The sequence below is a fragment of the Meleagris gallopavo genome, chromosome 21 (assembly GCF_000146605.3).
Source record: "Meleagris gallopavo isolate NT-WF06-2002-E0010 breed Aviagen turkey brand Nicholas breeding stock chromosome 21, Turkey_5.1, whole genome shotgun sequence".
NCBI lineage: Eukaryota > Metazoa > Chordata > Aves > Galliformes > Phasianidae > Meleagris > Meleagris gallopavo.
This window is the reverse complement of record NC_015031.2, coordinates 934734-948058: the sequence shown is the minus strand read 5'-3', so window position 1 is coordinate 948058 and position 13325 is coordinate 934734. Positions and strand designations below refer to the sequence as shown.

The following is a 13325-nucleotide window of genomic DNA, read 5'->3' as shown; positions in this document are numbered from 1 at the left end:
TTTCTTTTTTCTTTTTTTTTCCCCTGCTGCTGTAATCATTAAAAATAAACATTGAACATTGCAAAATGCAGGAAATTACACTTGGTATTTCATAACTGGGCTCCGGAATTCTCCTGTTAATGTTTATTCTTCACTTTTGCTGGGATGCTACCAGCCTGCTGAAAGCAAAAACAAAACCACCCAGCCCTGAGAGGCAGCACTGCTGATATTTAGGGTGCATAGCCTCAGCGCCCAGTTAGAACACCTGAATTCCCAGCACTACCCCAATTTCTAGAGCACAAACTCAAAACACAAACATTTTGCTATTCTTTCTTTGGTTTGTAATTTTTTTTTGGCCAAAATCCTTTCTCCAGGCTGTTCTCAGTAGAGGGCAGCCTTGTCAAACCCATAAGCAGAGCAGCAGGCACGGTGTATTTTACGTTTTCCCTATTGCTGTTCTGTGACCTGCATGGGTGATGTCCTGTGGAAAGCAGGAATCTTCCATCCTACACACCTGCAATGTGTAGGGCTGGCTGCTGACACTTCAGGTTCACGGTCTCCACATTTTGAACAGATGGAGAGGTTCTGTATGTGCTGAGTCCATATAAGCCATGCTGTTAACTCCTGAGCATCCTCTCTGTGCATCCAGTCAGATCTTTCTGTGGTTCTTTCCTTGGTCATGTCTGCAGGTAGTTTATGTTACAGTATAATAACATTTCTCATTAGCATTTTCACAGCAAATGCCCACTTTGCTGCATGTTTCAGAAATCACTACAAGCTTTTATGCACTTTTCAGTCTTTTCATTGTGGTTGTTGAGCTGTTCTGCTTACTTGTTTTTAATGCATAGCAAAAATGCAGGGCAGAGGCTTACAAGGCCTAAATTGTCCTTTGGAATCACTGGAGCTGCAACAAATTACACCGGTTTAGAATTGTTAACATGATATCTAAGTGAATTAAATCCAACAGTTCTGTTAAATTAAGCCAAGTAGAGGGAATATCCAACATGAAGTCCCCAGTGGTGATTCTCACAAGTGAAATAACACACTGCTTATCTTAGCAGAAAGTAAAAGCAGTGTTCTTCCATCCTTATCAAGATCTGTTTTTATTTAACCTTATTTACAGAAACAACTTCTAAATCTGTTTAAAACACACTGTAAAGGACCAAACACAACAGCAAACACATCACCTGTTTTCTGCAAAGGCGCTTGGCACCAGCGCGTCCTGATGTGAGAAGTTACTGATAGATACTTACATTGACAAATGTTCATACAAGTACTAAGAACATTCGAAAAAACATGAAGGCATGGGCAGAGAAGCACAGAAAGGGGGTACTGATTCAGTTCATGCTCATAAGATTGAAGAAAATAATGCCAGAATTGCAAAAGAGATCATGCATAGAAAGTGACCGGTGTATCCAGCGGTGCAGAACAATCTTTCCAGATGGGTAGCAGTCATAAGACTCCTATCACAAACAAATAAAAGCAGCTAAATCAGCACTCTGGCTTTCTTGACCTTGAAACAAGTGACTGGCTTCATACTTGTGGCTTGGCAGCCTCCTGTTTGCTAACTGGTGCCCACAGCCATGTTTGCAGAAAGCCCTTCTGCATGATGCCAAAGCACACGCACAGACAGGTTGTGCAGTTTTTCAATTGCTTTTGACAACATTTTATCTGGGTAAACAAAACAGAGCCTTCTTGCAAAGCAGATTTAAACTTGCCTTCAAAACTCACAATGAATTTTGATTTCAGATTTTTTTTGTGTGTAATAACGCATACTCTGATTTGTTGTCGATTAACAACTTAAATGCAATATTGACATTTAAATGCACAAAATCTTTCATCTGCAGTGAAAGAAAGCCATATCCCACGCCTCTGATTGCGTGGCAAGAGAAACTCCTGACCGCCGCCTGGCAGAGCCCCTCCTCGGCTCTCATCCCTCGTCCTGCTCTGCGGAGGTACGCGTGTTTGCTCAGACCTGCCTTGCTTTGTGCACAGGCTGGCAACAAGTCAGCTCCCCATCATGTTGTGCACTGCCTGCTCCCTGCCAAGCCATGCCTACCCATGCTGGGAGTGCCCCGAACTGGGCCCGAGCGGCTCCTCCCCCGACGCAGGCAAGGTTACACCTCTTCCTTACGCCTGTCAGCGAACAGCTGGACTTCTCTGGTTACATGTGTGCAACCATTTAAAAAAAACATCCAGGCCGGCTTACTCAGCAGATTATAGAGTGATTTACAAAATGCGGCTTTCTTCCAGATCAGCCCGTGCCGTTGCATTTATGTGACTGAAGGTCTCAGCTGATCCGTTCTTTTCTTGTGCAGCCAAGAGGTTTGCAGCAGCAGCAGCAGCCACGGCCAGTACCATACTGTAAGTCATGGGGAACATTTTTTTTCTCTCAATTTGGAAGGGGTTGGCATTTGGTGTATTCAGTTCCATGACACTTAACATATTTTTCTCGCACAGACAGTGAACTGTATCTCTTAGGCTGGGGCTGTGTGCTGCTCAGCAAGATGTAGCAGTGTGGTGCCTGCTTTATAGCAGGAGCATGAATGAATGATGCAATCATGCAGGGGGGAAGCATCATCATTTTGGCAGGAAAGGCAAGAGGAGATTGGAGAGCTGGGAGATGTCTATCAACATCCAGCAGGTTCCCTCCAGCCCTTTTCAACTACCTTTTAAAATGTGCTTCAATAAATATGTTGTTAGGCATTGCTGTACAGATATCAGTATACAGCTGCTAACAATCCATCTCTTGACTTGCATACAGGTTGCTGATACTACCTTTAAAATCTGAACATAAAATCTGGAAGTTAGAAGCAGCTTCAGTGAGCTTAAGCACTGAATCTTTCTATTTTCATATCGAAAACTACAGAAACTTCAAATTCTGGATGAGTTGAACTTTTAAAATACTTGCAGGAATACACAGCAACAATTTGCTTAAGTATAGCTAATGTGTTTCAATTTATAATCTCTCATCTTAAGCTTTCAGAACACAGTGCTAATACTGAGAATTAAACCTCAACATAACAAAAATGTATTACCATTCTACTCCCATTTTACAGACGTAGGACTGTGAAAGACTAACAGTGAAGGACTAACAGCTTTGTTTAAACTACTACCATGGAAGCTCTGCTGTGGATATTCTCATGAACAGAATCATACCTGGGGTGGGAAAGGTCCTAAGAAAAATTTCAAGAACAAACTTCTCTGATTCTCATACTCTAAGCAGCAGTTTCCCATCAGTGCAACGGGAACAGTTTTATGTGGTTGCATTTCTGTTAATTTCAGTGCATGTTCAATGCAACATTACTCTGCTTGAGAACGTATCGCACAGTGACTTTGTTCTCATCCAAACCAGTGAGACTGACTTCACTGGTGCCAGGAAAACAACTCTGGGCAAAGTGAGAACAAAATTGGTCTTCTTGTGCACCCGTAGCTCAAGTGCTCATGCTCAGTTTTAAATGTGAAAGTGAATCAGAATCACAAACATTGTTTGCACACTGAGGATATTCCTGAATGATCCTTTAAAAAAGATATTTTAAGTAGTATTTCATCAAGATCTACTTACTCTTCATTTTTTCCCACAGCAGTAGGTGTGAATGTAATACAAAGTGCCAGTGTGACAGCAATTCTGAAAGCTAACAGGTGGAGACACATTGGATATGTTAAGATCTCATCAAATTCTCGTCAAAGTGCAGCTGCCACAGAACACGCAGAATTCTGAGTGTCACTGCAGGTTCCTTTTCCAATACAGCTAGCAGATACTGTAGATGTTCCAGCTTTTCACAGTGTGGCACATGCCCTTCTTTGACCGGTCAGCAAACAGAAAAGATTACAGTTGTTTTCCTTTAGCATGTGCTCTTACATAATTGTTAGGCCTGCTTCTGTGACTCCACCCTCCCTGTTACGAAAGAGATCCTATTTCTTGTGGAAATGCCAGTTTTTTTCCAAGTGTTCTAATGCAGTCTGGAAGCACGGAGATCTCATGGAAATGCCATTTTCCCTTTTGATTTCCTTTCTGTCCATTTGCATCTCAACTTTCATCCTACCTCTTTCCCTTTGTCACTCTTTTTTTACACCTTCTCTAGCTTTTTCTTTGTCCATTGCTTTGTCTCTTTCCAATTTTCTTCCTTCATCTTTTCCCCACTATATTTTATTATCAAACCTGTTGAAATGTTTGCTGCAGGGATACTTTTCCAGCATGGAAATAATAGAATAGAAATAGATTTCCTATTTGAAATACAATGGCTGAATGTGCAGAGATTTTCTACCCAACTTTTTTTTTCATACAGAGACAGAACTCCTAAGTTGTGGGAATTTCTTTTTCCTTACCATCTCATACAAAAGCATTGATGCATCTAAGCAATCAGATGGTCTGTGTTTCAGATTAACTGAATCTCTCCCATCCACAGAGGCCCATAACACTCCGGAATTAAAAATTGTTATTCCTTTTACTAAATCCTTTAGAGATTTGCCCATGGAGAAGTTTTGCAGAACTTCAATTCTCTTTCCTCACGTTTCCAGATGACACCTACCTGTAGATAAGAATCACAGAATATCTTGAGTTGGAGACCCACAAGGACCATCGAGTCCTGCTCCTGGCTCCGTGCAGGACCACCCAAAAATCAGACTGCATGACCACCCAAAAATCAGACTGCATGACCAAAAGTGTTGTTCAGACTCTTTTTGAGCTCCAGTGACTTCCCTTGCCACATGAGCTACTGTGTCTGTCCTTACTTCCCTTGCAAAGTTACCTGGTGCTGAATTCTAGGCAGTTGCCTGGTCAATGCCATGGAAGAATGGCATGGAAAATTCTGAAAACAAAGAAAGGAGCAGACCCTCTTCTACCTGTACTTCCCTTACTCCTGGGCCTGTTGCTCAATCACAACTAGCCTTGCCTTATGCTCTCATTTACATTTAGGCCTGGGAAGAAAATTTCACAAGTCACTGAATTAGGCATGTTAGTGTTTGGAGTGGCATTTGCTAACCTCTGGAGGTGATGGGCAGCCCTAGAGCTTTGCCGACCACAGCAGAAGCACTTTATTTCACTCCAAGCTAACAACCTTTAACTCCTAATATTTGTTTTTCTCACGAGCAAGACTCCCTGCAATAGCTGAAACTTCCCCAAATGTTCTCCTCTTTGATCCAGTATGAACTTCACCATTTTACAGTTGATCACAAGGTCTCCAACTTAAATTCACTGAGTTACTATGTCAGGTCATCACATATACTGGTCTTTTAGGTACCAATTAAAGGCTTTTTATCTCTCACAAGCAAGATGATACATTTGCCACAAATGAGCCTGCATTTTCTAGGACTCAATGCCTACCTTCAGTTGAACATAGGAGGATTTTGGCAAGTCATACACCAAGGGAGATCAGGAACTATTGCTCCGTTCTGCATTTCAAAAACACAATTCCTCCATTACAATTTGACATTTTTAGGCATTATAAACCATAGCCTGAAACTCTTTTGGAAGAGTCATTGTGCAGAACAAAAAGAAGACAGAGTTAATTCCAGCCACAGTTTTGTGTATGTATCCATCGAAGTGAGGCTCACAGCAGTGTTTTCATCATTGTAAGGAATATTTAGAGGAGAATTAAGTATGAGAAATGGGGTAGCAGGGAGAAGGAAAAGTTAGTGTCTCCTCCTTCCTCCTCCCAGCGTGTGTCTAACTATAACATTTTTATCAGATTAAAATTGTGAAGACGTTTCCAAAAATATATTTCAAGTTCTCACCAAGGAATCACATAACAGTGCTGTCACCACGCAGCCATATTGCATCATAATATGGTAATGTTGCAGTGCACCCTCAGGTTAGCATGAGGCAATGTGACTGCTTTGCATAATAAGGAATCAGTGTTGGAATAACATGACGCAAATGTCACACAACAGTGATGCAACAAGTTTGTCCAGTAGAGCAAATCCTGAAAATTGGCACCAAACCCATGGCTAAATTCTTTGTAATTTCCAGTAAGCTGGAAAAAAAAACAACAAGCCACTAATGACATGCTATTTAAAAAATGTTAGTGCACAAGTAGATGCAAATGGCTGCCAAGCCCTGCCCTGAAGTCAAAGCCCTCCTGCTCAGGAAATCAAAATCCTCCACTGAAAGTACAGAGCTGTGCTGTGGAGTCAATGTCAAACCAAGGCTAATGCAAAGTAAACTTGAAATTCACATTTCACGTGTCCACCTGCTGCCAGGTGTTAGCTCAGAACCAGTCTCTGTCCAAGAGAACACGTGTCACTAAAGAGATTGCTTTCTCTTACATCATGTTGATGGCCCATAATAGTTTTTCTTATATGTACAGTGCTATAAATGCAGCAAATAATTCTCTAGTGAATGAAGCTTTTAAGGCTAGATCAGTTTTACAATATGTCTGTGCAGGAAACAGCTCCAATGCGCCAAGAACAGAGACCTGTCAAACTATGGGCTGAGTGATATCTGCTCTCCAAATCTCACTCACACCTGCAAGACAAAGGAACATTAAGGAAGAAACAGCATCACCTCGGCAGTCTTGTGCAAAAGCCACAAACCCGCTTTGGTGATCAGAGCCGTGTTCAGACCACAAAACTCAATAGCTAGAAGACCTTTTTAAGCAGTCCTGTTTCATGGCTTTGCCTTTAATCTGTCACATGACTTGCTGTCTTTTGTTTCTTTCTTTTCCATATTTAACACTGGTATCTACCTGGTAAACTGAGATTAACTTACAAATGTGGTTCTTAGCTCTACACAACAGGTTTCTCTCCTAAGGTTCGGTTGCTTAATTTTACAGACTTTTATTTTACCTTTCAGTGAGGGACTGAGCAGTTAGCTCGGTTTGATCCCAAGTTTCTAAACAGTAGTTAATGCATTGGTCCTTGGTTAAGCAGTGTGTTCTAATGTTGATTTGTGCACCTAAGAACTTAATAAAAATGAAACCTTTAGGAGTTAGCCCAACAATAGTAGTGCAGATTGAACAGCAGCTTTTAATCTGAACACCCCAAAGCACTTGGTCAACCACTTCTGCCTTATGCAGGAAAAAGACCATCATCTACAACCAGGCCTAGTGGGAATAAAAGCAAAGGCTTCTATTTGCTGCTTTGACCACTAGCTATTGAGCTGTGACCTCTCAGTAGGCACACAAAAGTCACGTCAGGAAACAGCACCGATGCTTACCATTGGTGATCCCTAGATGACTCCTGTCTGATGGTGAGCTACTTCAGTACTGTTCAGTTCTCAGGCTCTTCCACAGCAAGATACGTAGCAACCAGTCCCCTATTTTCACTGGATATCTTTTGTGTGCAAAAGATGAAGTTGGACAAAAAGGGAAAAAAAAAAGTTTTGTGGAAACTTGTGCGTGTAAGAGCTCTCATCATGAAAACTCACACGATAGATAGGAGGAAAATAAATTAGATTGAGGAGGAATAAATCAATATGACATGCTGTTAAAGCTATTTCTCCTCTAACTCAGAAAAAAGAAAGAATCTGCCACCCAGGTCATTTATACATGAAGTCTGCACGAAATCTAGGAGATCAGAAGAGAGAATCAAACTGAACTTCAACAAAAATCTGGAAATGGGATAGATCGAAAGTTGTGTGTAAATGTGCAGATTGGTAAATAGTGAGGTCTACACAGCAATCCCTTATGAAAGCATAAAGTACAAGATTGGTAGAGTTGACTAAAAATATTCTGAATAACACCTTGAGCTTCTCATCTGCAGAAGTGCTCAATACCTTCAAGTGAACAGATGTAAAAAGGTAGAAAATAAACCTTTGTCAGGTATTGTTATGGAAAAAGTTGTGGTTGTAGGCTTTGGGAACTTCATTGAACCCCTTAAGGTATCGCCACATTATATTAATTGAGACAGAAAAGAATTGAAATCTTCATGATTTAGGGACTACCACTCACTGATGTATTTAAGGAGCAACTAATGTGATACAGCACATGGGATCTGATGAGAAATCAAGATCCATTTGAGTAGCTGAGGCAAGAAAAGAGAATTTTGAGTCATGCACAGTAGTTGGCAATCTGATGGTTCAGCAAATGCCAAGTATTACAGCCTTGAACCCGTAATGAACATCAATGGGCTGAACCTGCTGAGAGCAAATCAGCAGCTGTCCACAGCTCCACAGCCCACCTATAACGTAAATTGAACATCAGTAGGTAGCAACAGCAGAGAGCAAATCAGCAGCTGAGCCAGACCTCCACCACTGTTCACACTTTGATAAAAGCTGGCTAGGAGGCTGTGCTCGACCCTTCTCGCCACCACCAGATCAGTCGCTCCAATGGCTCAAGACGGAGTCCTGTACTGTGACTCACAGAAAGAATGTATCTTATCTTCTTACAGTAAGAAGGTTCCTAAAAGGATGGCGTCCCTTTTGGAGATGAAAGAAATCTTCCGCAACGCTGATGCAGTATGCTTTGATGTGGACAGTACAGTCATCAGGGAAGAAGGCATCGATGAGCTTGCGAAGTTCTGCGGAGTTGGAGATGCTGTTGCAGAGATGTATGTATATTTGCTGTTTACTTCACACGAACAGTGGTAAAAAGTAAGCATGGATAAGGTTGAGCATAATGAAATAACACTATTTTTTTAAATTGTGAAGCCATTCAACAAGACCATAGTAAAATTTTCTGAAGTACATTTCTTTGACATACCAGCATGAGGTGTCATTGTTAAATCTGGCTAAGTTCTAGTAGGACCTTACTATGAGATGGAGGAGAGGGGACAACTCTCTTCACCTCTTTGAGGCTGATGTTTCCACTGAAAATTGCAGCAAAAGTCCTGTTAATTTCAGAGACATCAGTCAGCCTGCAGTTTAGGAACAGTGTTTCCAATGGTTCACGTTGCACTCACAGAGAGAATCAGTTTTCCTTTGTGCCACTGGGTCTTACAAGAGTCTGATCTGTGGAGCTCTTCCACCAGTGATTACTACCAACCTTTTCAGTGTACCAGTCTTGTCCTCTACAACATAGGTAGCATGGCATAACTAGAACTAATGAGCTCTTAACGTATTCCTTGACAGTGCTGTTAAGCTAAATCCTTGGGAGAAGCCTCAACTTGTTAAGTGTCACTGATCTGTTGTGTTTGGATCTCAATTCAGGACCCGCAGAGCTATGGGTGGCACTGTGACATTCAAAGCAGCTTTAACGGCACGACTAGGACTCATACGGCCCTCCTATGAACAAGTGCAAAAGTTAATATCTGACAATCCACCTCAGCTAACACCAGGAATACGGTAAGAAAAAACTGCAATAGCCTAATGGATTAGTATTCTAAAAATGCATAGAATATATCAACAAAATTCTGTGATATTAGTGAGGCTTTAATGATTAAAAAAAATCATGAAGGGCAAATACATACTTAAATATCATCATATATATATATATAATACATACTTATATTCACCTTTGGGTTTAGAATAAACATTAATTAATTCATCTGGAAAGGTTTTTCTTGCTATTCAGATTGTTTCAAACAACTGAAAATGTTTCCTTTACTATGAATTCCAGCCATAGCTGTAAATCTAAATTCTTTTTGGCACATACAGTAGGTTTAAGACAACACTGTGCTTGTATTTTCTCCTTAAAATGAAGTACTTGCTCAGCTTTTTCTGTAGAAGGCATAGCTAGATGTAACCACAAAGGGAACATTGTTTCTGTGTTTAGAATCACATGATTTTCCTTTTCACTCCTTCCCTTTCTTCCTCCCTCTCTGGGTAGCCTCTTTTAAGCCTCCACTTTGCTTTCCAGTATTTAGCATTTCTTCTGTTACTACTATCATTTCTATTACTTAGATCACTGTATGCTTATCTTCCTGCCTCTACAGCCAGCTTTTGTAAAACTTTTAATTGCCCTTAAGTCCCACTGACATTAATCGGGTCTGAAAACTTTTCATTCTGTAATTCTTCTGGTGCCTTCTATTACACAGAGTATTTGGGTAAGCAATTCTGAGTTAGACAATGTTTGCACTTCTCACACTTCTTAGCCCAATTCTGCATTTTTGTGCAGTGGCTTTATGTCCTCTACATTCTCTGCTCTTTTTCAGTACCAACGATGTTTTTTTTTTTCTTGCTAGTTTTATAATTAGCTTCAGAAAACAATGTGTACTGGATCTGGTCTCATTTGTTCAGAGGAATAAACATGAACAATGTGAAAGCATAAAGGAAACATCTCTAGGCAGTGCTTGTTTCTGAGCAACTAAATACCTGTTTGCCTCTAGACAAGATGGTTTTGCTCAGCTCTTTTCCAGCACAAACTTGAGCTGGAGCTGGAAAGCAGCATACACCCTAAGTAAAGTGGATTAACAAAATATATGGATAGCCTTGTTTAGAAAAGATGTATTTTGGCTTTCTTGGTATCCCTTTACACCTAGATGCTGCCTGGCTCTCACACTTGGTGACTTTCTTTCTTCCCAGGGAGCTGGTGAACAGGCTTCATCAACGAGGGGTACAGGTCTTCCTGGTCTCCGGGGGGTTTCAGAGCATCGTGGAGCACGTGGCCTTACAGCTGAACATTCCAACAGCAAATGTTTTTGCGAACAGGCTGAAGTTTTACTTTAATGGTGAGATTCCCCTAACAGCTATTTTCTCTATTAATTAGTGCCATTTTTTTGTGTTCAAGCTGTCAAATATTATGCTACAGATATTGTCCACACTGAATTGCCGTGTTACCAATCCAGCCAGCTCCAAGTCTAAGTCTGTCTCTAAGTAGGAAAATTACAAGTCTTCCCCCAAAAACACGAGTTTAAGTCATTTTTCAGATAAATGAAATAGAGCAGTACTTTTAAATTGCAACTCGTGCCAAAGTTAAAAAGCATTACAGTTGCTGACAGCAGAATTTCATTCTCTCTCACTCTTTCAAGTTTAAAGAGCTTATTACACTTACCTGCTTTCAGAAGCAAACTTCACTTTCAGTGAGTTTGAGGTATGTATGGTGACCAGCGAACTTAACTTTAGTGCAGCTGCTCTGGACTTTAAGCTAGTGTAATCAAGCAGAACTGTGGTTAGTGTGGTTGATTCTTACTTAAGTAAGAGTGTTTTATACACTGTTCATACATCATACTGGATGTTTCAAATGTTTAGACCAGAATGACTGGATCAGAGTGACTGGGAATGGATTTGACACACTACCATGTAGGGTTTCTACTTTTGTCCTAGCATTTCTGCTCACTGAAGACGTAGGTAAAATACTGATTTTTATGCTTACCTTCTGATTACTTCTCTGGAATGCTGATTGTGAAGCTTACAGGACTGCATGTAATTAGCTGCATTCTGAGGAAAACACCGTAGGCATTTATCTTTCTGCACTGACATGAAAATATGCTGTGTGTCTCACTTGTCCTTCTACTGTTCTAGGAGAATATGCAGGATTTGATGAAACACAACCAACAGCTGAATCAGGGGGGAAAGGAAAGGTTATCACTCATCTGAAAGAACAGTTCCACTTTAAGAAAGTAGTTATGATTGGAGATGGAGCTACAGACATGGAAGCCTGTCCTCCTGCTGTAAGTATTAAAAAAAGTGCAGCTTAAATTCCTTATTGGACTTCAAGGAAGAGCTGCAGCACTTCAGGAATCTGTGTAGGCAGTTTTCTCTAGAAAAGCTTCATCGTGCAATGTCTGGTTTCTCTCATCTGAAACTCAGTAAATGTTCTGTTCTCTAAGCCAGGGTGCTGGCTTTGTCCAAGAGAACTGCATAAAGGCTAGCAACTTGTTGCAAATCAAGCTGATATCATGTCTGCCTTTCCCACCTACACTGCCAGAGTGTTTGCCTCCACACAGGGCTCTGTACAGAGATTCTATCACTATCAAGATCCCACTTCTGAACACTAATAAATGGTGCTAAGTATGAAGATCTGACACAGATCTGATGCACAATTTACTTGATACCAGCTTAGCAACAGAGTTCACCTCACTGCAAAGTGATGATACCTTTGAAGATAGCCCTATCTCAGGGATGGAATAAAAATAGCTAACTAGAAAAACAGCTTTTATAAGTGGTCATTTCAGAGACGAGAGATCCTAATTGTGTCTCATCTCAGGCACCTTTCTCTACAAAAAAAATACCCCAGTGCCCCTGGTTTGCTAGTATTAGGGGCAGATATCCTTCTGCACAGGAACAAACTCTGAGAGCTATTGCTGATGTGACTTATGGCAGCAGGTCCCTTAGCATTAAGTATGTCCGTGATCAAAGGAGCTTATTATTTGCTTAATGTTTTCTACCCGAATGCAAAAAAGCAGCAGTGGAAATTTTAAACATTATTTTCACTGCAGTTGGTTTTCTAAAATCTAGAAAGATGACTGTTCATGGTTAATGATTGAAATCATGGTTAATGTTTACTTTTGGTATCTATGAAATGAGGTAAACAGAGTTAAGATAAACAGAATAGGGCTAACTGTGAGATGCTGCATGCATGTTCACAATGTTAACTCATTCTTGAATAGTAAGGCCCTGTGTTGCATCACAGCCACATCAGATTTTCAGCACAAATCTCAGATCTGGACAATCTGGAAGTTACTGTTGCTGTTGGAACAAAACTCTAATAACCAAAGTAGCATGAAATTAGATGTTAATGAAGTTCCTGTTCTTAAATATAGAAATGAACGTGCCAAGTAAAATAGGGGAAGAGGTGGGGAAGAACGCTAATTTTAAAATACAATCTTATAAACAAATTTAATTGCTGAAATGCTTCATACCTTAAGCAGGACTGCAATAATATATGTGCCCATTCTTTGTGTTTTGAAGGACTGCTTCATTGGATTTGGAGGAAATGTAATCAGAAAGCAAGTAAAGGAGAAAGCCAAATGGTACATTACTCATTTTGATGAACTGCTAAAGGAACTGGAAGAACGATAAATTATACAGTAAAATAATATATTTAACAGCTGTAAGACATCTATAAAATGCAATTAAACATATATTTGTTTGCAAAGTTGTGTTCTGGATTTTCTTGTGATTCTGAGTGTTTGATACTTCTCTTATATGAAATGCCTGTTGCAAATGGTACCATGTTCATCAAATAATTTGCAGTGAAAATATAAAGATCTTTTGAAAACATCATCTTCAGAGTGGAAAGGTCAGTTGATTATTCACTCAGAAGTGAAGACCCAAGGTAAGTATCAATAAGTTAATAACACTTTAATGGATTGGCCCCTGGTTAATATCATGTACCTATTGCTGCAAAACCACCAAAGCAAATACCTCTGTCTAGTTGGGGTAGCAAAAGAAAACTGAAGTGACCACCAACAGAAGTCTGTCTAATCAACAATAATATAATCTAAGAGGTAAATAATTTCCATTCCAAAGAATCTCCAAACGAGGTTAAACAGTGAACATTCAGTAATATTTCCTACCTATATAATGT

At 40.2% G+C, this 13325-nt stretch overlaps 1 protein-coding gene and 1 long non-coding RNA gene across 3 annotated transcripts; one reads left to right on the top strand and one right to left on the bottom strand.

Annotated features, from left to right (window-relative positions):
• Nucleotides 1-2858: 2858 nt before the first annotated feature.
• On the bottom strand, nt 2859-8099 carry LOC109370622. 2 transcript variants are annotated; one of them, XR_004161775.1, is made up of 3 exons: nt 7136-8099; nt 5306-5373; nt 2859-4511 (listed from the first exon to the last, which is right to left on the bottom strand). It is a non-coding gene; the product is annotated as an uncharacterized LOC109370622 (long non-coding RNA). The 2 variants fall into 2 exon arrangements; XR_004161774.1 differs by having other exon boundaries at nt 5306-8099.
• Nucleotides 8100-8188: 89 nt separating this feature from the next.
• Nucleotides 8189-12893, top strand: PSPH (phosphoserine phosphatase). Its single transcript, XM_010721744.3, has 5 exons — nt 8189-8466; nt 9065-9199; nt 10379-10524; nt 11318-11466; nt 12707-12893. Exons 1-5 carry the CDS (start codon nt 8246-8248, stop codon nt 12815-12817), a joined length of 762 nt encoding a protein of 253 aa, XP_010720046.1. The 5' UTR covers nt 8189-8245; the 3' UTR covers nt 12818-12893.
• Nucleotides 12894-13325: the final 432 nt, after the last annotated feature.

What these genes read in the sequence shown, in the direction of transcription:
- PSPH (XM_010721744.3), top strand. Translation starts at nt 8,246, where the DNA reads ATGGCTCAAGACGGAGTCCTGTACTGTGACTCACAGAAAGAATGTATC. An exon ending in GGAGATGCTGTTGCAGAGAT is followed by an intron (nt 8,467 to 9,064) that starts GTATGTATATTT and finishes ATCTCAATTCAG; the next exon opens with GACCCGCAGAGCTATGGGTG. An exon ending in TGGAAGCCTGTCCTCCTGCT is followed by an intron (nt 11,467 to 12,706) that starts GTAAGTATTAAA and finishes TGTGTTTTGAAG; the next exon opens with GACTGCTTCATTGGATTTGG.